The 24,597-nt window shown below is 50.9% G+C and overlaps 3 protein-coding genes across 5 annotated transcripts in view; 1 reads left to right on the top strand and 2 right to left on the bottom strand.

Moving 5' to 3' along the window:
* Positions 1-3,276: 3,276 nt before the first annotated feature.
* Positions 3,277-11,263, bottom strand: ABHD15 (abhydrolase domain containing 15). Its single transcript, XM_020963340.2, has 2 exons — positions 9,700-11,263; positions 3,277-7,125 (listed from the first exon to the last, which is right to left on the bottom strand). Exons 1-2 carry the CDS (start codon positions 10,635-10,637, stop codon positions 6,597-6,599), a joined length of 1,467 nt encoding a protein of 488 aa, XP_020818999.1. The 5' UTR covers positions 10,638-11,263; the 3' UTR covers positions 3,277-6,596.
* A 2,757-nt stretch (positions 11,264-14,020) lies between these two features.
* TP53I13 (tumor protein p53 inducible protein 13) lies at positions 14,021-19,560 on the top strand. Its single transcript, XM_020963370.2, is given in 8 exon segments — positions 14,021-14,202; positions 14,558-14,623; positions 15,146-15,187; positions 17,850-17,978; positions 18,170-18,361; positions 18,453-18,649; positions 18,651-18,961; positions 19,197-19,560. Coding segments are annotated over 8 exon segments (1,209 nt in total). The 5' UTR covers positions 14,021-14,079; the 3' UTR covers positions 19,346-19,560.
* A 3,409-nt stretch (positions 19,561-22,969) lies between these two features.
* Positions 22,970-24,597, bottom strand: part of GIT1 (GIT ArfGAP 1) — a 28,065-nt gene continuing 26,437 nt past the window's right edge. For all 3 annotated transcript variants that reach the window (XM_078154780.1, XM_078154781.1, XM_020963322.2), the window contains one exon: positions 22,970-24,562. In XM_078154780.1, the coding sequence (XP_078010906.1) occupies positions 24,350-24,562 (213 nt within the window). In that variant the 3' untranslated portion in view covers positions 22,970-24,349. The remainder of the gene's footprint in view (positions 24,563-24,597) is intronic.

The following is a 24,597-nucleotide window of genomic DNA, read 5'->3' as shown; positions in this document are numbered from 1 at the left end:
CTGAATCAATAAGATGGCAGTGTAGGAGAAAGATTTGGAGCCAAGTCCTTGGTTCTAGTCCCTGCTGTGACACCAGGCAAATCATTTCTCTGCTTCATTGTCCTCACAAAATCTTACACTGCCTTTCTCAATGTTGTGAAGAGAGCAGGTTATAAACTGTCAAGTGCTTACAGATAATGTCAGTGTTAGGGCAGAAAAAGACAGTGGAGCAGCATGGTGCTTGGAATGGTTGCAGAGTTTAAAGTTGGAGGAGCCAGGTTCAAATCTTGGCTCTACCTGTTTGACTTTAGGGAAGTCACCCAACACCTCTGGGCTTCAGGTAACATCCCTTCCATCTGTATGATCCAATGAGTCAAAAATCTAAAGAAATTCTCCCCTTCCTCTCGATGGCTCAACATACCAAAGGTTAATTGGGTCATGCTGAAGTGCCTTTCACCAGAAGGTACACTTAGGGGTACAAATCCAGCAGGGCTAGGTATTCTCATCAAAGTGGTAGATAAGTGCTCCCCAGAAGGGTCTATTTACATTATTGGAAGCATGAGAGATCACTGACCTGGAGGCAAAAGACCCAGGTTTCTAGCCCTGCCTCCATCATTTAAAAGCTGTGTGAGCCTCTGGGTAAGTCATTCAACGTCTCTAAAAATATTTTCTCATTTACAGAAACAAAATAGAGATAACACCTGTCTCCTGAGGTATAGCTTTATAAATTACAATAGGATTCAGAGTTAGAAGAGACTTCAATCTTCAACCCTCTTGTCTTATAGGTGAGGAAGCCAAAGAACACAGATATGATGTGACCTTCCCAGTAGCACAGGGGAAAAGAGGATTTGAACCCAGGTCCTTTGATAAAACTAGGCTATTAAATGTGGTTTCAAAAGAATAGCATCAGAATGGACCCCAAGTTATAAAACACTTTCCCACCCAAGTTCTTAGGGACATTAACTCAAGCATCTTTACTTCCCACTTGATCAGACCAAGCCTAAAGAATCTCAAATCTCTGCCTCATCCTTAAAGATTCTGTTTCCTGAGAAGGAATATGTTGTGTTTGTTTTGGAATCTAAAGCAGTGCTTGAATGGGCGATTCATTTGAAGCTCCTTGGACATGCTTTATAAGATACCTTCATGTTTATCAGCGTGGTGTGTGATGAGAAAGGGAAGCACTTTGGTAAAGGAGTGAGAGACGATAAAAAAGACTGGTTTTAGTTCCCCAGGGGGAGAAGGCATGGATTGGTTGACTCTACATCACTTGGAAAGACTGCATCTCTGGAGGAAGTGCAGTGGTAGGTAGGACCAGAACCCAGGTTGCCAAATTCCTTATCCGATGTTCTTTTCAGCACAGCACACATCATGGCAAGAGACAGGGCTAGGTCCCCTGTACTACACACCAGGCATTGTTGACAATTGGGGAAATTTTCAGACTGCTAGGAAATGATTAACTGAAGCAAGAGGTCTGGTTATTAACTAAACAGAAACACTAGGTTAGGGTTCTGAAGAGAGAAATTGGAGCTACAAACCACAGGCAACAGCCAGTGTTTGTAGATGGAGGCCATAGGACAAGGTGTCTCAATCCCCAGGTGGGTATGTACATCCCTCTGCTCCAGCCCCAAATGACGGGGGATAAATGTCCTGGATTTGTTTCTGACTGGAAATTTGTGGGGGGAGGGGGACACACCAAGAGACAAATCTTTCTATTCCAAGGCAATGAAGTAAAAGATATTTTTCCATCCAACCACATGGTCGATGAATACAATGATGATAAATTGGCTTTTTCTTAAGTGGGGGTGGGCGGTGGGGGATTTGGAGGAACAGACCTGAAAGGCTTTTCTGTATGATTGTTAACAGCTAGTTCAGAGACTTGGTCGAAATGCTAGGTGCTGCAGTGTATAGGATGCTGGGCCTGGAGTCAGGAAGATCTGAGTTCAAAATCAGCCTCAGACACTCATTAGCTGTGTGACTCTGGGTAAGTCACTTAACCTGTTTGCCTCATTTTCCTTATCAGTGAAATGGGTAATAATAGCACCTACCTCTCAGAGTTATAAGAATCAAATGAGGTAAATATTTGTAAAACCCTATATAAATGCTGGCTATTTTCTTGCCTGTGAGGCTTTCTCAGCTACTCAGAATGTAAAACAGTCATTGAATATTTTTCATACGCTGTGCCTACTTTCATGGGGCAATAGTCCCATTTTAAAAAAAATTTTATATCCCTTCACTGGTTCTAGAATCATGCTGTAGAGCAGACTTTTCAGCTTTCTAGAAGCATGTTTTATTTCCTAAAATATCTTTAGGTTCTTCTATATTTCAAAGCAGGAGACATCTGACTGGTTTCCCATTTCAAAACTCGAGCCACAATCACCTCTATAGGAAGCAACCTTGGGAGAATTTTTTTTTTTTGGCAAGGCAATTGGGGTTAAGTGACTTGCCCAGGGTCACATAGCTAGTGAGTATCATGTGTCTGAGGTGGGATTTGAACTCAGGTCCTCCTGATTTCAGGGCTGGTGCTCTATCCACTGTACCACCAAGCTGCCCCAGGATAATTAATAATAATATAATAGCAGTTATATAACATTATAAAGTTTGCAAAATACATGTTAATTCATTTGATCAGTGATCATCACAACCCTATGAGGTAGGTGGTATTATTATTATTTCCCATTTTATAGGTGAGGAAACCGAGGCATAGAAAGATCTTAGAGACTTGTCTAGGGGTCACAGCTAAGGAGTGTCTGAGGCAAGATTCAAACTCAGTTCTTCTTGACTCTCAATCCTCTATCCACTGTACCACCTGACTGCTTTGATATTAGGTAAAGTGTGTCTGAAAAGGCCTCCTGAAGCTCTGGCTGAGCAGTCTTTGGAGGGAGCCATAGGGGCAAGGCCTCTGGAGCTCTCATATCATCTTCGAGTTGACCCAAGGGTAGCTGGACACAAATGATCCCTAGCTGAGCCTCTCAGAAGTCACCAAGACTGGCATGGCTGATAAGTAATTGGTGAAACATAAATCTAGACTCCAGCCTTTTGACTCTTAAGATGAATGTTCTTTCCATTTTCCGACCCTTTTCCATAAAGATAAACTTTCTCTGAAGAGGGATTCCCGTCATAGGCAAGGAGGTAAGTTGGATCAGCCAGTTTTAGGGGGAAAGCCTGTGCTCTCTTTTTACTGAGGTTCGGTAGTGAGCTTGAAACCTGTGGGTTCCTGGGCTTTGGGAAATAAAAGATATTAATTCTTGGCTTGGGGAGAGACCAAGGCTTGGTAGAACTTGGAGAGGTTGTCAGAGATAATTTTCCACTTTTTAATTCAGCCAGTTCCCCAAGTTCAACGGGCAGTGGAGGGGAAGCAGACATCCAATCAAGTGACCTTCACTTCTAGGGCTTAAGGCATTGCTTCCTTCCCCCACTCTCTTCATTTTAGTTTTTCATTTTCTTTCCCTCTTCTGCTTATAAGCTTCTAAAAGAGGTCTTACAAATGGGTCACATGGACATCAGGCCCCAGGTGCATTGAGAATTAACTCTGAGTTGGTGACTTTTCTGTCTGATGTTTTTTTTTTTGGTCTGCAAAATGCTTTCATACTCCAGTTCCCCCAGGGGTCAGACATTCAAAATTATCTGCCTCAAGCTTGTCCAACTTGTTCCAAGGTGTTTACTCAGGCAGGGTACAATGAGGAAGACCTCTTTAGAGCGAAGGACAGAGTCACCCAAACTTCATCTAACTGTGGGCATTGCCCTGGCTGCTAGCCAAGAGGTCACACTCTAAATTAGCACTGGGTAGACTTGAATGCCTCGATCTCCATATAGAGCAGGGGTGGGAAACCTTCCTCCTTGAGACCACATGTGGCCTAGATCCTTTAAGTGAGGCCTTTTGACTAAATCCAAATGTGGCCTCAAGGCTGTGGGTTCCCCACCCCTGCTCTAAGGTATCAGGAACCTGAGATATGGAAAGGAGATAACTTCCCTGAGTAGTGCAGTTGGCAGGCTGGTGTGGAGGGTTTTGGGGTCTGAGGCGTTCCCACTTCCTTTCTCCGGGCCCCAGTTTTCTCCTCTGTAAAAATAAGATGGTGGAACGAAATAGGCCTGCAAATAGCTCTTAGCTCTGTGGTTCTGACCCATGTCCTGACTCCCTCCTGAGAGCTGCTGGTGTTTGGGCCACCTAATACTGTCTTTGGACTTTGTCCTGGTCACTTGTCACTGCAAATACCTGAGAAACCTGAAGGTAGTTATAATTGTTTCTTTTCTGTTTTCAGCCTCCTCTCCTGCCTTCTCTCCTTTTCTCCTATGCTCTCCTCCTCCTTCTTTCTCCTTCTCTTCCTCATTCTCCTCTTCCAAAAAACCTAACAATTGGAAAAAAACCCTAACTACAGCCCTTGGAGATGGGGCACAAAATCGGCATAAGCTCTTCTTGCTGCTAAAGCCATCAGGCTATTTCTGACTTTGCACCCAGCTCTGAATTACTGGTTGCCAAGGAGGAAAAAAAAGTCTCAAAAAGGGAAATTCTGATTCATTCATTCACTGAAGTATTTGAGCACCTGCCCTGGGCACAGAGCTGTGCTGGATTGGGCATGACCGCCTACCTTCTCACCCAGCCTTTTGTCAAAGCGACATCTGTGCCCCAGAATAGTTTGATTTATAGTTCAGCCTTTATTGGCACTGGCCAAAGGTTAGGAGATGACAAAGCAGAGGGAGAAGGGGGAGGAGGAGGAGGAAGAGCAAGGGCCCACATAATCCCCAAACGAGATTCTTCTTGAACAATCGAGCCTTGTCTACATCTCAACCCAGGAGGTGTTTCTTAGGCCTAGACAGATTAGACCCAGCCTCCAAATAGCAGCAATACTGTCATCTGCAGATGCTAGGCCATGTGCCATGCGTGACTTTTGGCAAATTTGTTTCCCTTTTTAGAACTCTTTTGTTGCATATTAGACCAGGATGTGGCTTGTCACATCTGAACAAATACTCTCCAGCTCGGTGTGAGTACATGGGCAGGTTCAAATAAAGTCATGAGTCATGAGACCTTGTGTCTTAGTCAAATATGGAGCAGGACACGCTTTGATACACCTTGTGGGCTATGCTCCTCGTCATGAACAAAGATGTCCTCACATCTTTGGTCTAGGACTCATCTCATTCGGCCTTCCCCACAGAACTAACCATCCCTTAAGGGATGAGTGATTAGAAATCAGAGGAAACGTAGATGCCCCTCCAAGCAGTCCTAGATTCGGTGTGAATGGACTTTCAAATAACTGGGGCAGGGGAAAAAAATCGAGTATTAATAAGACACTGGGTAGGCTGCAACTCCCTCCGGGTTTCTAGCTTTTCCATTCACAGTACATGTGATATTTCTCCCTTCCTCCTGACCCTGGAATGGAGGAAAGTTTCTAGTGTCCATGTCTGGAAATAGGCTAGTGGTTCAGAAAACTCTGGGGAGAAAAGACATTCCATCCTTACAGAAAACAATATGGTCCTTAAAACTTAGCCCAAAAGACGAAAATGGGAGCCTCCGGTCTAGCTTTCTTGGAGCATCCCCGGATACAGGAAAAGGTACTTAAAAACATATCAGCATCTCTGAGAAGCTAGCTCAGTTAAAGAAGTCCCAGCTGTCTTTGATCCTGAGGATTCCTTAGCCCTGGCACAATGCCAGGGACCTGCTCAGAACAGGCCAGGGTCCTTGAGCCTGTGGTTAATGGTACCAAACAAGGCTTTCTGATGCCTCCTCCCCAGCTACTGAGACAGGCACCCACATTCCCTACTCTATTCTCCTCCTTGTCAGCCTCTTCATGGACAATTTTCCAGGAAGGGAATGGCAAGAAAAAGTCTGACCTAAGGAAAAGATTCTTGTCTGTGATTTTCATCTCTCCTCTCGCTCTTCATCAGGTTCAAGGCTTAGAGGAGATGGTCTACAGGCCAGAATTCATGACTGCTCATAGACTCTGTTACCATTTGAGGGGAGCCCGGCTTTCTCTGATACTGATAGGAATGAGGGACTCATCCTGTACACCAGCCTGAACCAGCTACTGTTTTCAGAACAGTGCTTTCCAGCCAGAGGGAATGGGGTGGGACTTCATAAACACAGGATGTTTGCATTTAAGGCTCTGTAGTTCTCTCTACCAAGTGGCTAAAGGGCTGAGTCCTGGTCTCAAACTCAGAGTTACAGGACACCACATGTGCGATATGACATCTATGTGTATCCTTATGGCTACTTCTAAGAAAACAGCTGTTTTTGCTGATGCCTGGGAACTTTACCTTCACTTTCCTATCTGATAAATGCATGCCTTTCTTTGGCTTTTGAAATTCATAATGATGGGAAAAGATGGCGGCCACGATAGACATGTTGTGTAGACCAGGATGAATTGGAATGACCCAAGCAGGGACTGCTACCTCATTGAGGACATAGGAACAAGCCCCTGCAGATTTTCTGTAGGTTCCATCCCTGCTAGTAGACAAGGTCGCTAAACAGAGGGATGGTGGCTGCCCACTCCAATGGTTCCTTTCCATGCTGGCATAATTCTTCCATTTGAGACCTGAGCTGATGAATGGAAGCAGCCAGCTTCCTTTTCCCATGAGGCATTAGAATCAGGGACAGGAACAATGTGGGGGCGTCTCCGTGGACCTCACTTTGTATATGACCGCTTCCAGCTAAACATCTCCTCAAGTCGAGGTGAGGTTGGCGCTACCTCTCGCTTTTGCAGAGTAAATCGTCGACGGCGGCCTGCCAAGAATGAGGAGCGGTGGCGGGACAGCCCCTTCACCTTTTCTTCTGATCGGAAGAATTCAGTCAGAGCCTGGAAATACTCCAGGGTAGCTTCATGGCTCCAGGCTGGGGAAGAATGTTCCCGGAGGAAGCCACAGTGGCCCCCATGGCGGCTGAGCAGGAGAAAGAAGTAGGGGTTGTTCTGGAAGAGTTTGGTGGGCAAGGTTTGGCCTGGAGGGCCCCGCACGGGGTCATCGGCGCTGCAAATGCAGAGCACAGGAACGGCAGCCTCATCCACGTCCCGGAGGGGATCATTGTCATCCCAGTAGGTGTCCCAGCTGATGGGGAGGTTCTTGGTGTGGCAGAAAAGGGCCTCCTCAAATTCACGCAGGGAGCGGCTCATAAAGAGTTTGTCTGTGTCCACTATGTCATCTAGGGCTGTAGCATATCTGTCAACAACAAAGACTGTAAACTGAGGCAGGGAGAGGGTGAAGAAGAGGAAGAAAAAGAACTTACAACATGACTAATGTGAAAATGTGTTTAATAGGAATGTATATTTATAGCCTATATCAGATTGCAAGCCATCTTGAGGAGGGAGGTGGGGAGGGAGGAGGAGAAAAATTTAAAACTCAAAAGCTTATGGAAGTGATTGTTGATAAATCAAAATAAATTAATTTTAAAAAAAGGAAAAAAAGAACATCATAGTGGATTTTTGGAGATACTGTTCCTTCGAATGTGGGGTTTCTCCCTCTTTCTTGGGATATTATTCTAGAATAGGAGTAATTAACCCAGAGTCCATAGACACCCAAGGGAGATAAATTTCAGGGAATCTGTAAAGTTGGATGGGAAAAAATTACATGCTTAGATTTGGTGTAATTGGTTTTCTTTATAATTCTATTTTGTGCACATAAAAACATGATTATGAGGTGTCCAAAGACTTTACCAGATTGCCCAAGGAGTCCAAGACACAAAAGGGGGTAAAAACCCTTATTCAAGGGGTTTTCAACGGGGTTTCCTGATTGCCCAGAGCCATGCTTCTGGTCATCCCAAATAGCAGCGATGGAGAGATCATTTCAGTTTGGGCTGGCTTGGCGAAGGGGAGAAAGCTCCAACGTGCACATAGTGTTTCCCCCCCCCCAAACCAAAGCAAACCAAATCAATGTAACCTTGGTCTGTGGTGGTTAAGTATTGTTCGATTCTTATCTTTGTGGCACTGTTGCCTAACATCAGTTCTGGCCCATTGGACAGACTCCTTCATTGCTCTGGCCTGGAAATCAAGGAACGTAGTTTTTTAGTCTTTCTTGCATAACTCACTGTATGACCTTAGGCGTCACTCCTTTTTTTATGATTTCCTTCTCTACAATATGGTGTTGAACTAAATGATCTCTGAAAATCCTACCAGCTCCAGCATTCTATGAATTTATGATCTTTTTGGTAGCAGATCCATTTTCCTCGTGATATTTTGCTTGAGCTAATGCTAAAAGTCATTTGCCTATCTTGATTGCACATGGGTTGGACATGGAGGGAAGGCATTCCAAGAGGGTGCTTGGTGGCAGAAGAAGCTGGGGAAGAATTTAAAATTCACTGCAGGTAGTCTAGGGAGCGGATCTGAAAGCGAATTTTCAATGAGATGTGCATGGATGGATGTTTGGGGAGATTAGCTTGTATTTGTTTCCAATTCTGACTCCAACAGTGTGACAGCCAGTTCTCAGGCATGAATTAAGGGCCAATAGCATCTCTCCTCATCATGGGATTCAACTAAGCTGAGACTTCCCATGGACCGTGAATGACAGCCCAAGGTAGATGATGTCATCTTCTTGGCCAAAAAAGATTTGCATAGGGTCTTCAACCTTAAACTCCCTGACCACTAGGTACTTCCCACAGCTCTGGATTTCTCCACCCTATTTCCTCACCCCTGATTTTGGGATGCTGTCTCAGGGTCAGGAGTGGTTGAATCATGGTGGTAGTGATGGGGAAGCACAGAGTGGTCTCTGTCATCAGTCATTTGGGCCTGGAAAACCATGGCAACCAAAACCAAATGTGGACACCTGGGCTCCTAGACTGGATTTTCTGTTACCATGGCAGCTCTGCTGAGTACAAGGTTTGTTCTTCTCATTATTGGGGGGAGAGGGGCAAAGAAGAGGAAGAAAATGGGGAAGAGGAGGAGGCAGAAATATTTTTTTAAACCTCCTCATCACCATACTGACAACTGAGACCTGGGTTATCTGCTGTGGAAAGTGCCACTCCCCTCCCCCAAGGTTCAGGTCATATGCCTCTCTATTAAGAAGCACCCCCCCCCAGCTCTTCAGGGTTCAAAAGACTCAGGGGAATCAAAGAACAGTAGAACCAGAAAGGGAGCTTGGCAACCATCTAGTCCATTCCTCTCCTTTTCCAAGGTAGGATCTTAGGCTAGAAAGAAAAAGTGACTTACTCAAGGTCACACACCTCAAGTCAGTGGCTTAGCTGGGATTCCCTGTCCAGCATTTTCTTTGACATCTGCCTAGGTCTAAGGACGCTTCAGCTTTTGCGTGCCCTATTTCCTGTCTTCCTTTGTTGCCAAGCTCAGTAAAAGTCCTCTATTTGGGTACTGGGATACAGTTCCTTCCAGGATCCCTTTTTGGACCTATCCAGCTTTGGACCAAGAGACAATGTCACATTGGATAGTACTGGCCTCTTTCCTCAGCATCCAGGCTGCTCAGGGGTTGAGACAACTGTGGATTAAGAAAAGAAGGAAGCCAGCCCAAACAGCTGTACCCATCCCATCTGAAAAGCATTTAACACTTCGACTAAAATGGGTTTCTTTCCCGCGGTGGGATTACGTAAGAGAACTTGGCCCGAACTTTTACTAAGGCCTGACATTTGTTAAAGACTTCCCAGGCAGCCCAGATTGGGGGAGGGGGAGGAGGATCACATCTGCTGCTGCTCCTCAGGGCTGCCCCAGATTGGGGTGGGGGTGGGATGGGGGATCGCGCCTGCTGCTGCTCCTCAGACTGCCTTCTGCGCTTTTTGCCCAGGGTACCCACCTGCTAAGAGTGATTTTCTGGTACAGCAGGAAGGCCCTTTCGTAGAGCCAGGGCAGCCCATCCTCAAACCACTCCCGGCAGCGGAGCACGGGCGAAATACAGGCTGCCCCCGTGGCATAGCTGGAGGAGCCACACTCGCCCAGGTAGGACAGTAGCAAGGCCGACCCCGAGCCCTCGCTGACCAGGAACAGTGGCGCAGCTGGCTGTCTGAAGCGAATGTAGGTGACCGCCTCCTTGAGATCTGAGGGGTCCCCGAATGTCTGAAGCTGGGTATTGAGCAGCGGACTGCCCTGATGGCCCCTTCGGTGGAAGATAACAGGGTAGTAACCCTTCTCCAGGGCCAAGAGGCAAAGTTGCACCACGTTGCGGGTCAGGCGACCCCAGGAATTGGGGATGACCAGCAGGACCGGCGGGGAGCTGTAGGCGTTAGTCACTACCTGAGGGCTGGGGGCCCAAGGTCCCACTACCCAGTCCAGGGCCACCAGCCCATTGTCCGCCAGCTGTAGGTTCTCCCGGGCCAGCTGGAGCCCCTGGCCTGCCGGGAGCATGAAATGGTAAAAGGTCTGTACATGGGGTCCTGAGAGCCACGAGCTGTGGGCAGGCTCGCTCAGGGCCACCGACTTGCGGAAGGTGCGCAGGAGACAGTGTGCCAGGGCAGAACGCTTAAAGATGAGGCGGCAGCCCCCGGGCACCAGTTCCTGGCCCTTACTGAAGCCGTCCCAAAAGGCTGGGTTTTCCTCCTCCTCTTCATCCTCTTCCAGCTCGTCCTCCTCGTCCTCCTCGTCCTCCTCCACCACCTCTTCCTTCGCTTTCTCCTCTTTCCTGTGCTCTGGCTTCTTTCTGGTACTGTCAGTGAATCGCCCCAGCCATCGGGCCAGGAGGCAGATCAGGCTTAGGGCAGTCAGGGCCAGGGAGAGGGCGGGGCCCCAAGCAGGCATGTCGAGTGCAGATCGGAATCGGGGTGGGGAGGATAGCGGGGGTCCGAAGACGAGAGAGCGAGCTACAGCAAAGAGCGAGAGGTGGGGCTGCGGCAGGCGAGTGTCCGCCCCCTCGGAGATCTCCTAGCTCTGCTCTGGGCGCAGCGGACTGCGAAGGCTGAGAGCCCTCCCGCTTGGGGGCCGTAGCTCCCTATTGGCCTGGCCTCTGGAGCAGCAGCCAGTTCGGGGCCGGCCGCCCTCCCTCACCCACCACCCGTCCTTTGTACAGTGATTGCGGCTGGAGGGAGTGAGGGCGGAGAGGGCACCCAGAGCTCGGAGTTGGGCGGGGCAGAGTCTCCCTGCCTGCATGCCGGAAGGGGCCTTGGGAGGAAGGTGGTGCCAACCGGGAGGCGTAGGGAGAGGGCTCTGGCGTGCAGCCCTGCTCGTGCCTGTACCTTTAGGGATCCCAAACAGACCCTGGGGAGCTGCGGAAACACCTCCTGCCTCTCCCAGCGATCCTTCCCGTTGTCCCACATGGGTTGGGCAGTCTTAGTCCAGGATCAGCCGTGAAGGGGAGGGGAGAGGAAACAAAAATTTCGAAGGCTGCGTCCGCGGGGCCCGGCCCTCCTCCGACTCCAAGGAAAAAGTGTGGGAGCCCAGGCTCTGGCGGCGGGGCTGTGGCTGGCTGGTACTCCGCGCTCTCCCGCTGTCTGAGCGACTGTAGAAACTGGACAGTCTTCCTTCCCTCCTTTTGCCCTCCTTCCCCTGCTAGTCCTCTCCGGACCCAACTCTGAGTTCAGGATTTGGGCTCGGCCGCCACGATCCACAGAGCGAGTGTGAAGCTAAAGAGCTTAGAGAGGGAAAGAGGCAAACAGAGCAGGGACAGAGACGGGCTGGAGAGTTAGTTGCCTGCGTCTGGGGCTGAATGGGAGAAGGGGAGGACAGCGAGGTAGGAGCGCCGAATGTTGTCTAAGAAGGGGTTGGGGCTATGAAGGTAACAGAAGGGGTCCTTTCCCACAGTCGCCAGAGAGACCTTGACCTCAGAAAGAAAGCTCCCATACAGCCTTTGGGGAGAGGGGATCCCCACCCCGGCCCTGCTGTCAGAAAAAAGCCCCGAAGACAGATGCCTGTCGTAGAGGGAGGGTCTCACACTACGAACCCGGCCTCTGAAAGACAGTTCCCAGTCAGACCCTTGTGGAGAGGACCCCACCCAAACACCGTGCAGTGAATGAGTTCCCAGACTCCTCTGCGGAGAGGGTAACTCCGCAACGAACCTGACCTCAGAAAGCACTCCCACCGCCAGACCCTTGCGGAGAGAACCCTCCCGCAGAAACTGGGATCTTACAGACAGACCTGTGCAAAGAGGGCTCCCGACAGAAACCTTGGGATCCCCTGCAGAGAAAGGGCTCCTCTTTGAGCAGGAGATCACCCTAGGATGGGAGTGCAGAATTGCTAACCAGGGTGGAGAGGGCAAGGAGTCTCTTGGCTTGGAAGAATCTGGTTGCCTTCCCGTGGATTTTTTTTGGTTGAACCCAGCAATCCACCACCATGACTCCTTTAAATTCTAGTGGAATGTTGTTGGCAGAACCAGGGTCCAAGAGAAAGGAGAGAGGAGGTAGGCCAGAGGTCCCTGCAAGCTCTCCTATTTGGGGGCGAGGCCAGCTGGCTACCTCCATATCGCTATGGATGAAAATCCAGCTCTCCCCATCGCTAACAAACATCTCATGTCCACAGTAATAGGGCAGTGTGTGTGCTCCCCCTCCCCCTCCCCCTCCAGACTGTGGATCGGTGGTCTGATGGAGGGATTCACACTGGGTGCAGAAGAAAGTTCAGCTGGGGCCAGGGAATTTGGAAGTGGGTGGCTCCTCGGGGCACGATTCCTAATAGGATCAGCCCTGGTCAAGAACGCAGTGATTGCTTCCTTTGTTCCCTTCATCTTTCCCCTCCACACCCCTGCCCTCACCCAGTTCGTCAGACCCGATTTTGCAACAGGAGAGGGGGAGTTGGAGACCTGTGGTTTGGGGATTGGATCCTGGGCTTTGGGGAGGATGGGGTGGGAGCCCAGGAGGCTCGAGGTCAGAGTTTCACTTCTGAAAGCTGGGACCTGACCTTCAAGGAGTTGGAATAACAATGCTAAGAATGACATAACAGCTTCGGCTGTAATAAGTTAACACTGTACTAAGAGTTTTGCGACTCGCTGTACAGCCAAGAACGTCCTCTTATTAATTATCTCATTTAAACCTCTGGATAAATCAGTGAGATAAGTGAATTTGAATATATATGTGAGCTTTGAATATCTAGTGCTTTGAAATGCTTTAATAACGATAGCTAGCATGTTCTTGGCACTTTAAGGTTCTTAAGGCGCTTGACAAGTATTATCCCCATGACAACCTACTGAGAAGGTAGGTGCTATTATTATTTTACTGATGAGGAAACTGAGGCAGACAGTGGTTAAGTGACTTACCAAAAGTCACACAGTCAGTGGCCGAGACCACTGGAGGATTTGAACCCAGGTCTTCCTGGCTCCAGGTCCTGCTGGAGTAATAATAATAATAATGATGATAACAAGCGACATTGATACGGCTCTTTAAGGCGTACAAAGTGCTTCACTCGGCTTATCCATGTTTCACTAGAAGCTCAGAGCTTAGGTACTGCTGGTATTATGTATCCCCATTTTATAGAAGACAAAACTGAGGCTCAGAGAGGGGTCGGGGTTGGCCCGGGCTCCCAGATGTCTCTCCCCACAACTCTCTCCCAGGAGGCTCCTAGAGATTCGGGCTTAGTTAAGGATGCTCAAAGCCGTTTCTGGTGCCTGCGGGGCTCGCTTCTGGGCAGCTAGAGTGCTTCTACTCATTTGCCCCGAACCCCGCCCAGCGCGCGATGCCAACTGTTACCTACCAACCACTGGAGACTGCGCGTGCGCAACCCCCTCTATAGACACCCCCCTCTTCCATTGTACCCCCCAGCTTCTGCGCAAGCGCCAGTTTTCTCAACTAGCGCTCCTCTCACGCTCCCTCACAACTCCGCGGGCCTCGTCTATTTCCCCTCAACGTGACCTCGCCGAGCTGGCGTCACTGAGCGCGGCCGGCCGGATATTTTGTTGCAATTCGCCTCTCCTCCGACCCCCCCGCCCTCACGCACACGCGCTCGCTCATCCCGGCGCGCACGGAGGAGGCGGAGCCTAGAGGGCGGGATCTGGATCCCAGATCCAGCTGGGGGCGGAGCCAACTCTAGGGGCGGGGCCAGGAGCAGAGACTCTCAGACAGCCTCCTTGATTGACAACGCAGGCCAGGGGCGGGGCGGAGGGTGGGCGCGTAGGGGGTGGGGCGAGGAGCGAGGAAGAGTCTGTCCATTACATGGGCGGGGCGCGAGGGAGGGGCGGAGCCAGCGAATGGGGGCGGGGCCAGAGGCCGGGCCGGCGGGGCCAGCTCCCCGCCGGGACAGTCCGGGGCTTGGGCAGGGGATGGCGGCGCCCCGCTGGCCGCAGCTGCTGCGGCAGCCACCGCTGCTGCTGCTGCTGCTGCTGCTGCTGCTGCTGTTGCTGTTGCCGGCGCTGTTCTGCCGGGCGGCGCGCGGCCCCAGGGCGGTAAGTCTGCCCCTTGCCCCGCCTAGGGGACTGCACTCTCCTCCTCCGAGATCTGCAAGCGCCCCCAGCACTTGGCACAGGGGCTGGAAGGGAGGATCCAGGAGCGCAGTCCCGAGTCCCCGCCTCCTCATCTTCAACCTTTGTCTTGCTGGCTCCGCCAACCTGGAACCCCATTTCAGAGAGTGGGGAAACCGAGTCCAGAGGCAGACAGGAGGAGGGCGCCCTCCCGCTAGGCTGGGAGCTCGCGCCTCCGGGCAGACAGGGAGGAATGCAAGGAGGGTGGAGGGCTTGGGCGGGAAGAGTAGGGATCCCTTCCAGACGAGTCGCTCTAGCTCTCTGCTTCTGGGGTTTGCAGGTCCTGACTGAGCTGGCCCAGGACAGGGTCCGATGCCCTGGGGAGCTGTGGCCTCTATCCCAAGAGGTAGGACTCTTGCATTGGTGTATAAATGGGGCCCAGGCTGAGCCCACCCACCCACAAATCCTCTGCGCATGTGGACTGAGGACTACTTTGGGGACTTGAGAGGCGTCTGCCCCTAACACCTCCAGGTTTCCGGTCCAGATTCCCAGTTCTGCAGTGACACTCCCTGCTGTCTCTTTTTGAGAACCCCAGATGTCCCTACTGTCCTTCAGATCTACAGGGATCTCACAGCTTGCTCCCTCTCCCTCTTCCCACATAAGTAATTCATTGAACAAAAACAGTTCTCCAGAGCATACTCTGTACAAGCACTGGTGTACAAAGATGAATAAGACTTCAGCCTTAAGGAGCTTTTCCTCTACCCCCCAGCCTGCTCCTGGTTTCCTGGAATGTGTTTCCCTGCCCCCTCCTCATCCCTCCCCTTACCCCCATCCTGGCCAAGAGTTAAAGTATTCACTCCTTCTCCCCAACCAAAACCTCCATGGGTGCTCTTAAGTCACTCAGACTTCCTCCTTTCCCTACCCACAGGTGTCTCCAAGAGTAAGCAAGACTTGGATGGGCCCAGGGCAGGTAGGGGCCACATACAGCATGGTGGTGATGGGGAAGGCTGATGTTGCTTCTTTTCATCTTGTGTCACTAACTCTATCACCCATAACTCTGGGGTTTAGACCATTTACTCCAGCCGAACTAATTTGCTTGCCATCAGCCCTCCACCCAAAATGACAGGTAGGAGGTATGGGGCACTGGCATGGTGAGTGAGTGCTTCCTGACTGACTGGCCCAGAGCTAGATGGTGGGATGCTGTAGGCTGGAAAGAGCATTGAAACTGGGCATCAGGTAGAGCCGGGTTCTAGTCCCAATTCTGCCTCTCACTTGTTGTTGACAAGCATCTGCCTGGCATATTAATATGGGCATCAGATGAGATAATGTGTGTGAAAGTTCTTTAAAAAGAACCCTATCCATTACTTTGGGGGGGTGTAAATGTAAGTCACTCAGACCTTATACCTTGGAACCATCTTGGACTCATCTTCTAAATCCAGTCAGTTTCTTCAATCTTTTAGAATGTTACCTCTCCAACCCTTCCTCTCCATTTATTACAACAGTCCTTTTGAGGGACTCTAGCTCTTCCCCCTCCTATCATGGAGACTGTTGCCTTGAGGAATCTTCCCCCACATCCTTTCATCATATCATTCTTGTACTCAGACAGTCCATGGCTCCCTATTTCTTGCTGCGTCTTTGCTTGGCCCAGTATGATCTGGCTTGATCTGGCTACCCATCCAGTCTTATATTAATTTCCACACAAACCCTCTGCCTAGCCTAGCCTAGCCAGGCTCATATACCTATGCAGACTCATTTTTGTCATGCTGTCCTACCTCCTGATTTTTGTGCACTACTGATCCTCTCCTCTAGCTTTTCTCCATCTATCCAAATCTTGACTGTCCCTCAGTGAAGGAAAAAGAATTTATTAAGTTAGCATATATTCTGTGCACAGCACTGTCCTAGCATTTGAAGAGAGGAGACGGCATGTAAAAGAGTGTTGAATTGTAGAGTGGAAAGCCTGGTGCATCCCTGATCTCAGTTCCTCCACTGGTCCTCTGCACTCCACCCTGCTCTTTGTTTGAACCCTGGAAGCATAACAGAGTTTGACACACCTTCTGACTCGTCTATACCCTCTTATTTCATATGTTTTAACTTTGTCTTCTTCACTAGAGCCTTCTTTTCTGCCTGAGGCAGGGACTGTGTCTAATGCGGCTTTTCTCTTCTGTAGTTCAGGGTTGGCTCATGTGAGTTGCTGAGTAAATTAGAATTTATTGGGGTGTTTAAGTCAACACCAGGGGTTGGGCAACCTGATGTCTTGTCGAGCCTTCTGTTTGAATACTGTTGGGACTTTTGAATAAATACAAGATAAGCCTGGCCCTACCCTGAGCTGGTAGCTTTAATTCTTAATTTGTGCAGTTGCAAAGCTCTGGCAAGTCAACCTTGCCCATATCTCTGGGCAGATCTCACCTCCCCTGGGCTAATGCAATGATTTCCTAATGGGCCTTCCTGCCTCCCCTGCACCCTTCAGTCTGTCTTTCCTACAGGGGCCAAATTAATCTTCCTAATGTGCACACTTGAGCGTGTCACTTATCTCATCAAAATTCTTCAGTGGATCCCTGTAGCCTCCAGAATAAAGTTTAGATGAGGGGTGGGGAACCTTCTGCCTATGTGGCCTTCTAGGTCCTTGGATTTGGCTTTTTGACTGAATCCACGTTTTACAGAACAAATCCTTTTATTAAGGGATTTGTTCTGTGAAGTTTGGATTCAGTCAAAGCGCCACGCCTGAGGACCTAGAGGGCCACATGTGGCCTTGAGGCAGAAGGTTCGCCACCCCTGGTCTAGACTCAGTGACATTCAATATCCTACATAAGCTAATTCGTCCCTAGCTTTCCAGTTTTCTCTCTCTCATCCTTCCCTCCACCACATGTCCTGTAGCTTCAGTCAATGGAACTCGCCTCTATCTCCTGTGGACAGCATAAGCTTTCTTGCTTCCTAGATTTCCACACCCCTCACCCTTCAACTGGAATGCCTTCTCCCTGAAATTCTTCCCTTCTTACAAATCCCAACTCCAAGGCTGTGGGCTTTATGAAGCCTTCCTTGGACTCACCCACCATTCGGCTTGTGGCTCTGTTTTTCTGCTTTTCTGTGTTACATACGCATATATCATGTCCCTGCTCTTTCTCCTGGACTCTCTGCTTTCTGAAGGCCAGGGCCCAGGCCTCCTCTGTCTTTGTATCTCCCAGAAACAAAGCCTAGCCCAGCTTTGTTCATGGTAGGTGTGCAATAAAGTATTGAATGGAAAAAAATGAGTGAATGCTCTAGCTTAAAATCTAGAGGGAGACACGGTAAGCTAAGCAATGAAGACATTTTATTTGGAATAATACCAAGCACAGGAAAGGTCAAGGAGTGATCTGAGTTTGGTGGGAGCGGAGGGAGACAGCCCGAGAAAGAAGGGGTGAGGGCAGTGGGAAGGCACCACTGGGCACAGGGGTTTGGCTGGGCCTTGGAAAAATAGCTCAAATGCAGCCCCCTTTGTCAGAGGCTCAGTGAAAGGAGGAAAAGCTACATCCTTAGCCAACATCATTACCCATACTTAGCTGGGTCCTAAGAAAGGCAGGGCACTGGCTCCCTGTGTCCCAGGGAGAGGCCAAGTACAGTCGGGCTCGAGCCTGAGCCAGAGCCCTTCCCAGCAGGGCAGCGACATCACCTTCCTCTACCACCCCTGTATACACCCCTGGCTGAAACTCCAGTTTGTCCTTCTGGCCCATGGCTGTGTATCTCAACCCAGACTGATCCCTCATCTCGGCCTCACTCAGCAACGGGTGAGTAGCCTGGGATTTGGCAGTGGTGCTGCTCTGGGTGTTGGTGAAAGAGGGGTGTCTGGTTGTTAACATCTGTGGGAAGAGAGGGTTTCCAGGAGACTCTCACAGGGAGACCTTTCACGACTTGGGGGAGCAGATAAAGCGGGTGTCTAAAATGCTCTGCCCATGACTGTCGCTGGTGCTTCTTACAGCCTCTTGTACTGGTTGCCTGGGGGGCATCACTTGAAATGGCCAGAGTAGAGCCAGCCTGGGTGGCCCGCTGGTTGAAGATGAGGAGAAGGGGAAAAAGGAGACCTTGGCCCACCCCTTCCAGTGCCCCCTGGCTTCACTGGGCAGAGCCCACCCTAGGCAAGGACCACCTGTGTCCAAGCGGGAGTATACAGGTGAGGGGAACTGGTGGTTGGCTGGCACTTTGGGCAGACCTGGACTCAGGGAATGAGGGAGGGGTGACTTCTCTTCCTGACTCTCTCACAGGCCCTGGCTACAGCCTTTGCCCTCCGGAGTTGGCGCCCCCCTGGGGAAGGGATTAAGTCCTGGGGTCCAGAGTACACTCTTGGAGCGAAGAGGAGGGGACTTCGAGCTGCCCTTGGTTCCCTGCCCACAGCCCCTGCCACCAGGGCTCCTCCTCACTCTTTAGGGATCAGCAAGCCCGTCACAGACAGCCCAGGGGAGGCCGGTGATACCCCCCGTGCTGGCATTTGCTCGGAAAGGTGGAGAAAGCAATAACTCCCGACCAGGGCATGGAAGCCCAGGGGGTTGCATCTGCCCGGGGCATCCCTCTCCAGCGCCCCGGGCAGCCCCTTCCCGGCCGGCCCGGGCTCCCACTCCGCGCACCGAGGAAGCGGCGTGGGCAGCCACTGCCTTGACTTTCCTGCTGGTGCTTCTCACGCTGGCCACGCTCTGCACACGGCTGCATCGAAACTTCCGTCGGGGGGAGAGTATCTACTGGGGGCCGTCGATAGACAGCCAGGACACGGTGGCAGGTGACGGCCCCTCCCCCTGCTCCCTCTCCCCCAGGGCCTTGGCCACCCATTCCCCTTGCTCTTTCTCCCCAGGCCCCTGGCCTCTCCCCGCTCCCGCCCCCCAGTTCCTCTTCCTCCGGCTGTCCCTCTCCTTGCTCCCCCCTCCCAAGCCCCTGGCCGTCCCCTCCTCCTCCTCTGGCCCCTGGCGTCCCCAGGGTGCTACTCACCCACCGGCTGCCTGCCTCTCCCCCCCCAGCCGTGCTGAAGCGGAGACTGCTGGCCGCCGGACCCCGAAGACCCAAGCGCTCCCGTCGGAGACCACTCCTCCCGCCCGGCCCCGACCCGGACGGAGGCAGCCCTGGCCCCGACGGCGGGGACGGTGACAGCGACAGCTCCTCGGACTGAGGCCTGGCTGGCCCTGGCCACCGAGGAGGAAGGGAGGGAAGGCAAGGGGCGGCCCCGAGCCTGGCTCCTCCCGGCCTGGGGTCACCAGTCCTGGGGTGGCCCTTGCCACGTGGACGGCGCCCAGCTGGGAGCCCCTGCTGGCCTGTCGGGGCGGTGCAGGCTCCTCCCTGGGCGTGACCCACTCCCTGGATTTCTAAGTAAATTATTTTAGTAGATTCCCGTGGCTTTCTGGTCTTCTTGGGCCCTTGGACACGTCTGCCAACCCCCACGCCCACGCCCACCCCGGCGCCCTCCTTCATCTGGAGCCACACTAGAAACCTGTGTCTAAAGTGAGGTTGTTTTTTGGTTTTGTTTTTTGGCTCAGACCCGTGATTTATTGGTGGAGGGTACTCCTGGTGAAGACAGTCCCTCTGTCAAGGCAGATAGCCAGTTTTTGCCGATTTTTATAGTTGCCCGAGCACTGAGTCAAGTGACCCGCCCAGACTCTCTCAGCCAGTGTGTGTCCAAGGTGGATCATGAACCCAGATCACCCCGACTACGAGGCTGGTGGCTGGCTCTGTGCCTGGGTGGGGATGCAAGTTTAGGTTCCGGGAGCTTCTTGCTACTTTCACAGAATTTGGTGTGGACAGGACCTCAGAGACCATCTGATCCTCTACTCGCCGGCCAGATAACGGCCACTCTTGGACAGCTCCAATTGCTAGAAAATTCCTGTATCAAACCTGTTTTTTTCTGGCTAATTGTTATTTCTATCTTGTTTTTACACAATAGCTAGCATTTCTACAGTGCTTTAAGGTTTGAAAGCCCTTTACACACCATATTTAATCCTCACAACCACACTGGGAAGTAGGGGCTATTACAGATGAGGAACTGAGGCAGGCAGATGTTGTGACCTGCCCAGGGTCACCAAGCCCTAAGCTACTACTGAGGCTGTATTTGAACTTGGTTCTTCCTGAGTCTGGGTCCAGAACTCTACCCATTGGGCCATTTAGCTGCCTCAAAGTCATTTAGACTCCTCCCCTACCCAGAGCCAAGTCTTGTAACAACGAATAAAAAGAAAGGGGAGGAGAAAGTGGGGGGTGGGGTGGGGGTGGGGAGAGAAGCAGTTGAGCAAAACTAACCCATGCTAATACCTAGGGAGGCAGTGTGTGTAATATTCTTCACCCACAGGCCCCCACCTTTGTAGAAAAGTGCACTTTCTCCCCCGGTCTTCTGAAGTTAAGATTGCTCATTCTAATTACTGTTTTCCTTTTTCACTTTTTGGTGGTGGTTTACACATTCAAGCCAAAATTTGCCTCTTTTCGAGGGCCACTCACCCCCAGCTCCTTGTATAGTCCCTAGGGGCCCATAGCAACAATAATTACCATTTTTTCCTCCCTTAATTGACCTGTGATTTCTCCGGAATGCAGATAAACATTTCTCCAGCTTAAAATCTTAGAGACTAAATAAATTATTTAGAATGACAGCTTTCAAGGTAGGGCTTGAACCCAGGCCTTCTGGCATCTGAGGTTAACCCTCTGTTGGTTAACATTCCCTATAGTGTTTGCAAGCTTGCAGAGTGTTTAGAATGTTTTCTTTGGACTTCACAACTCCTGTGACTTAGCCACCACAGGATTATCTCAATTTTACAGATTTGGAGACTGGAGTGAAGTCACTTGCCCTCTCTCTCTCTGGAGTCATTAGTTTTCCACATAATGCCCCTCGGAATACTTCAAGACATCATGTTTCTTATCTCCCCCTTTCAGATTAAACAGTCTGTTCACCCTGTTTTCTGATGGTAATATCTTGTGGTTCTTCACCATACCAGTTACTCTAGTTTATTTTTTATTTTATTTTTGAAAGGCAATCGGGGTTAAGTGACTTGCCCAGGGTCACACAGCTAGTAAGGGTCAAGTGTTTGGTCTGAGGCTGGGTTTGAATTTAGGTCCTCCTTACTTCAGGGCCTGTGCTCTAGCTGCCCCCTCTCTAGTTTATTAAAACCTTTCCTCAAACTGAACCTAGCACCAGAGAGAAAGCCTAACCAGGCCAGGGGACAGCAGAACTATCACCAGCTGCCATAGAAAACCTAGCTGCAATGGAAGGTCCTTTGACTAAGTAGGGAGATGGGGCATTGGGCACCAGGAGTACTCTCCCAGGTGACAGTTTCTGAAATTCTGCCACAATTTAGGGAATACCATGAAAGGAATGTCAGCTCAGAAGAGGTGCTGAGTCAGTCAGCTGACAAGATTAATGGGTAAAGGGATGGACAACTGGAGTGCTGCATTGGAATTTTCTTTAACATTAAAGGTAATGTTATTTTAAAAAGAAAATAAAACAGCTCAGGATCCTTTCAGGTCTAGAGGAAGAAATCTTAACCAAACAGGTAGAGATTATCACAAAAGATAAACGAGGTGGTGCAGTGGATAGAGCAACGGTCCTGGACTCAAAAAGATCCCAGTTCAAATGCAGCCTTAGACATTCACCAGCTGTGTGAACCTGGGCAAATCACTTAGCCTGTTAGCCTCAGTTTGTTCATCTGTAAAATGGAGATAATAATAGCACTCACCTCCCAGGCACAGGGTAATCACCATATAAATGTCAGTGATTATTAGAGACTGGACCTAAGATTGGCATAAGGAGCTCCTAACAAGGAATTTCCCCTCCTAGTACAGAATGTTGGCACCTTCTCTGTGACCACGGTTATAAAAAATTGAAAAGTTTTTGAAGAAAATTTGTGATCTAACAAAAATCAATGCAGCTACCATAACAAAATAAGCTGTTGATTGGAGAAATAAAATCCTGGCATCAGATATCTCTGATATCCAAGATACATAGGGAAATAATACAACATATAACCCTGAAAGCTTCAATAGAAATTCCTCAATGGAAAAGCGGCTAACAGGTATGAATAGTTCTTAAAAGAATTACAACTAAGAACTGCACAAAAGATTGTTCTAAATCATTAATATGAGAAATGCAAATCAATTTGTGGTTAACCTATGGGAAAAGAGCAGAGGTTCTTATCCCAGGATCTGTGAACTTCTTTTAATATTCTGACAACTATTTCCATATAAATGGTTTCCTTGATAAATCTATGTATTTTAATTTATGCCATTAACAACATGATTCTGAGTAGATTTAGACTTCTTTTAGACATAGACTTCACCAGCCTGCCCCCTAAGGGGACCATGACACCAAGAAGGTGAAGGGGCATGGAAGGGGTTCAGATTTGCACTAGCTGAATGTCCACATCAGTAAGCTCACCTGGGAGTCTCCTGACTTTTGTTTGAAAAGACAGTCTGCTCTGGGAGGGGGACTGGGTCACGATCAGTTACTACCCAGTATGCAGTAGGCTTTTTTTTGGGGGGGGCCTAGGCAATGGGGTTAAGTGACTTGCCCACAGTCACACAGCTGGAAAGCGTTATATGTCTGAGACCAGATTTGAACTCAGGTCCTCCTGCCTCCAGGGCCGGTTCTCTATCCACTCCGCCACCTAGCTGCCCCTGCAGTAGGTTTTTTGTTCATGGGATGAGGTGCAGCAGTACTGAAGAGGTGGGCACTTAGCAGAGTGCTCTGAGTGTCCAAACGTTCTGAGCGTTTGGACAGATTTCCAGTGCCCACCCTCCACCTCCAAGTATGAGGCAGACAGAATGGTCACTTATTTATTTTTGATACAAATGTACATGACACACATCTGACAGTCAGCCCACCCACCACCACACAGACATGGCCAGCCCCAAATGGGGTGGAGTGTTTGGGGTGAGGAAGGAGAGGAGCTGGAGAATCTCCACCCTGCTAGGACAATATGGCATGCCTCTAGAGCCCTGGCAAGGGGCAGGTGCCCAGGGGGGGACCAGGTGCCCAAAACTTTGGATCCTGCGCCCCACACTGGGCCCTCAGGATGGTTAGGGGCTTGTGAAGGGACTGAGATGGCAAGGACTTTGGCCGAGCAGATGGGTTAGGGACCCCGGGGGAGCCAGCCCCAGGCTTAGGGTCCTTCACTCTTCTGGCAAGGCAGAGTCATTCAGACATCCTCCTCCGGCCTCCCAAGTGAAGTGGGGCAGGGCATTTCAGCTCCTCTTCACAGAAAGGGATGCTGGGGGGGGGGGAGAGTAGGGTGACAAAGGGGTATGGGGCTGGGGATCGTAGCTGGTATAACCACAGCTCATCAAGTTGGCAGGCTCTGCCCAGGGCAGGGAAGAGGGAGGTTCCAGGGTAGTGTCATCTCCATCTCTGTCCTCATTTGGTCCCCTTCCTTCCCCCCCGACCCCAATCGAAAACTCCAAAATCCCAAAGGGAGCAGGCTTGCAGGACGGCACCGCCGCCCACTCACTCACACTCAGGCACACAGGGACACTCAGTTACCACAAAGTTAAAATTAAGAAAAACAATTTCCAGTGTTTGCTGCTGGGAGCCCCCAGGCAGGAGCTGAGCCCACACCAGGGGCAGGGGCCGTTTGGCATTAGAGAGAGAGAGAGAGAGAGAGAGAGCAGCTGAGGGGCTGGTGGCTACAGGGAAGGGGATATCCACTAAGACTATGTACAAGGTGGGGGGAATGCCCCCCGCTCAGTCCACGGGAGGACTAAACTGGCTCATGGGGGTGGGTGTGCGTGTGTGGGGAGCGGGCCCCAGCATGGAGTGGCCCTTCCCCCTGATCCTTTGCCGAAGGAGCCTAAGGAAGCTGGGGAAGGAGGGGGCCGGGAGCCGGAGGGAGCAGTCCTCACGTCCTCACCCCCACCCCGGAACTCTGCTAGGGAAAGGTCTTATTTACAATTGGGAGGGGGGGGCTGGGCCCCCTGCTCAGACTCTGTCCCTGAGTCCCACCTCCCTTCCAGTGGGCAAAGAGTCCCTTGCCACCCTCCTCACCCCCCAGGCCTTCCTGGGAGGGGGGAATGAGGGAGTGTCGGACCCCAAGGCAAGCACACCAGCTCTAAGGGCACTTGTGCCAGCGGCTGCTCGGGTGGGGAGGAGCGAGTGTGGCCGGGGAGGGAGAGGCAGGGAGGGCCCCTCGGGGAGGGCGGGAGGCGGTCACTGCTTCTTCTCTCTAGTGGTGATGGTCACCAGCTGCTTGGCCGCCTTGGCGATGTCGTAGGCGCACTGAATCACCTGCTGCGTGAGCAGCTGGAAGTCCACGGGGGCGCCGGGGTCAGGGGGCGCCGTCTTGCGGCATTCGCTCTGCAGCCTGCACGCGCTGGCGTTGAGAAGTCGGAGGGAGCTGCGCACGGGCTCCAGAGAGGGTCTCTGGAGGAGGAGAGAGGGTGGGGCGCTCAGGAGCT

This window comes from Phascolarctos cinereus, unplaced genomic scaffold (assembly GCF_003287225.1).
Source record: "Phascolarctos cinereus isolate Bilbo 61053 unplaced genomic scaffold, phaCin_HiC Scaffold_5;HRSCAF=322, whole genome shotgun sequence".
Classification (NCBI taxonomy): domain Eukaryota; kingdom Metazoa; phylum Chordata; class Mammalia; order Diprotodontia; family Phascolarctidae; genus Phascolarctos; species Phascolarctos cinereus.
The sequence above is the reverse complement of the archived record's forward strand: the minus strand, read 5'-3'. Positions and strand labels throughout refer to the sequence as shown.

Excerpts from the sequence above, each read along its gene's own strand:
- ABHD15 (XM_020963340.2), bottom strand. The coding sequence starts at position 10,637 with ATGCCTGCTTGGGGCCCCGCCCTCTCCCTGGCCCTGACTGCCCTAAGC. Across the intron at positions 7,126-9,699 it reads CAGAAAATCACTCTTAGCAG|ATATGCTACAGCCCTAGATG; the intron begins GTGGGTACCCTG and ends TGTTGTTGACAG.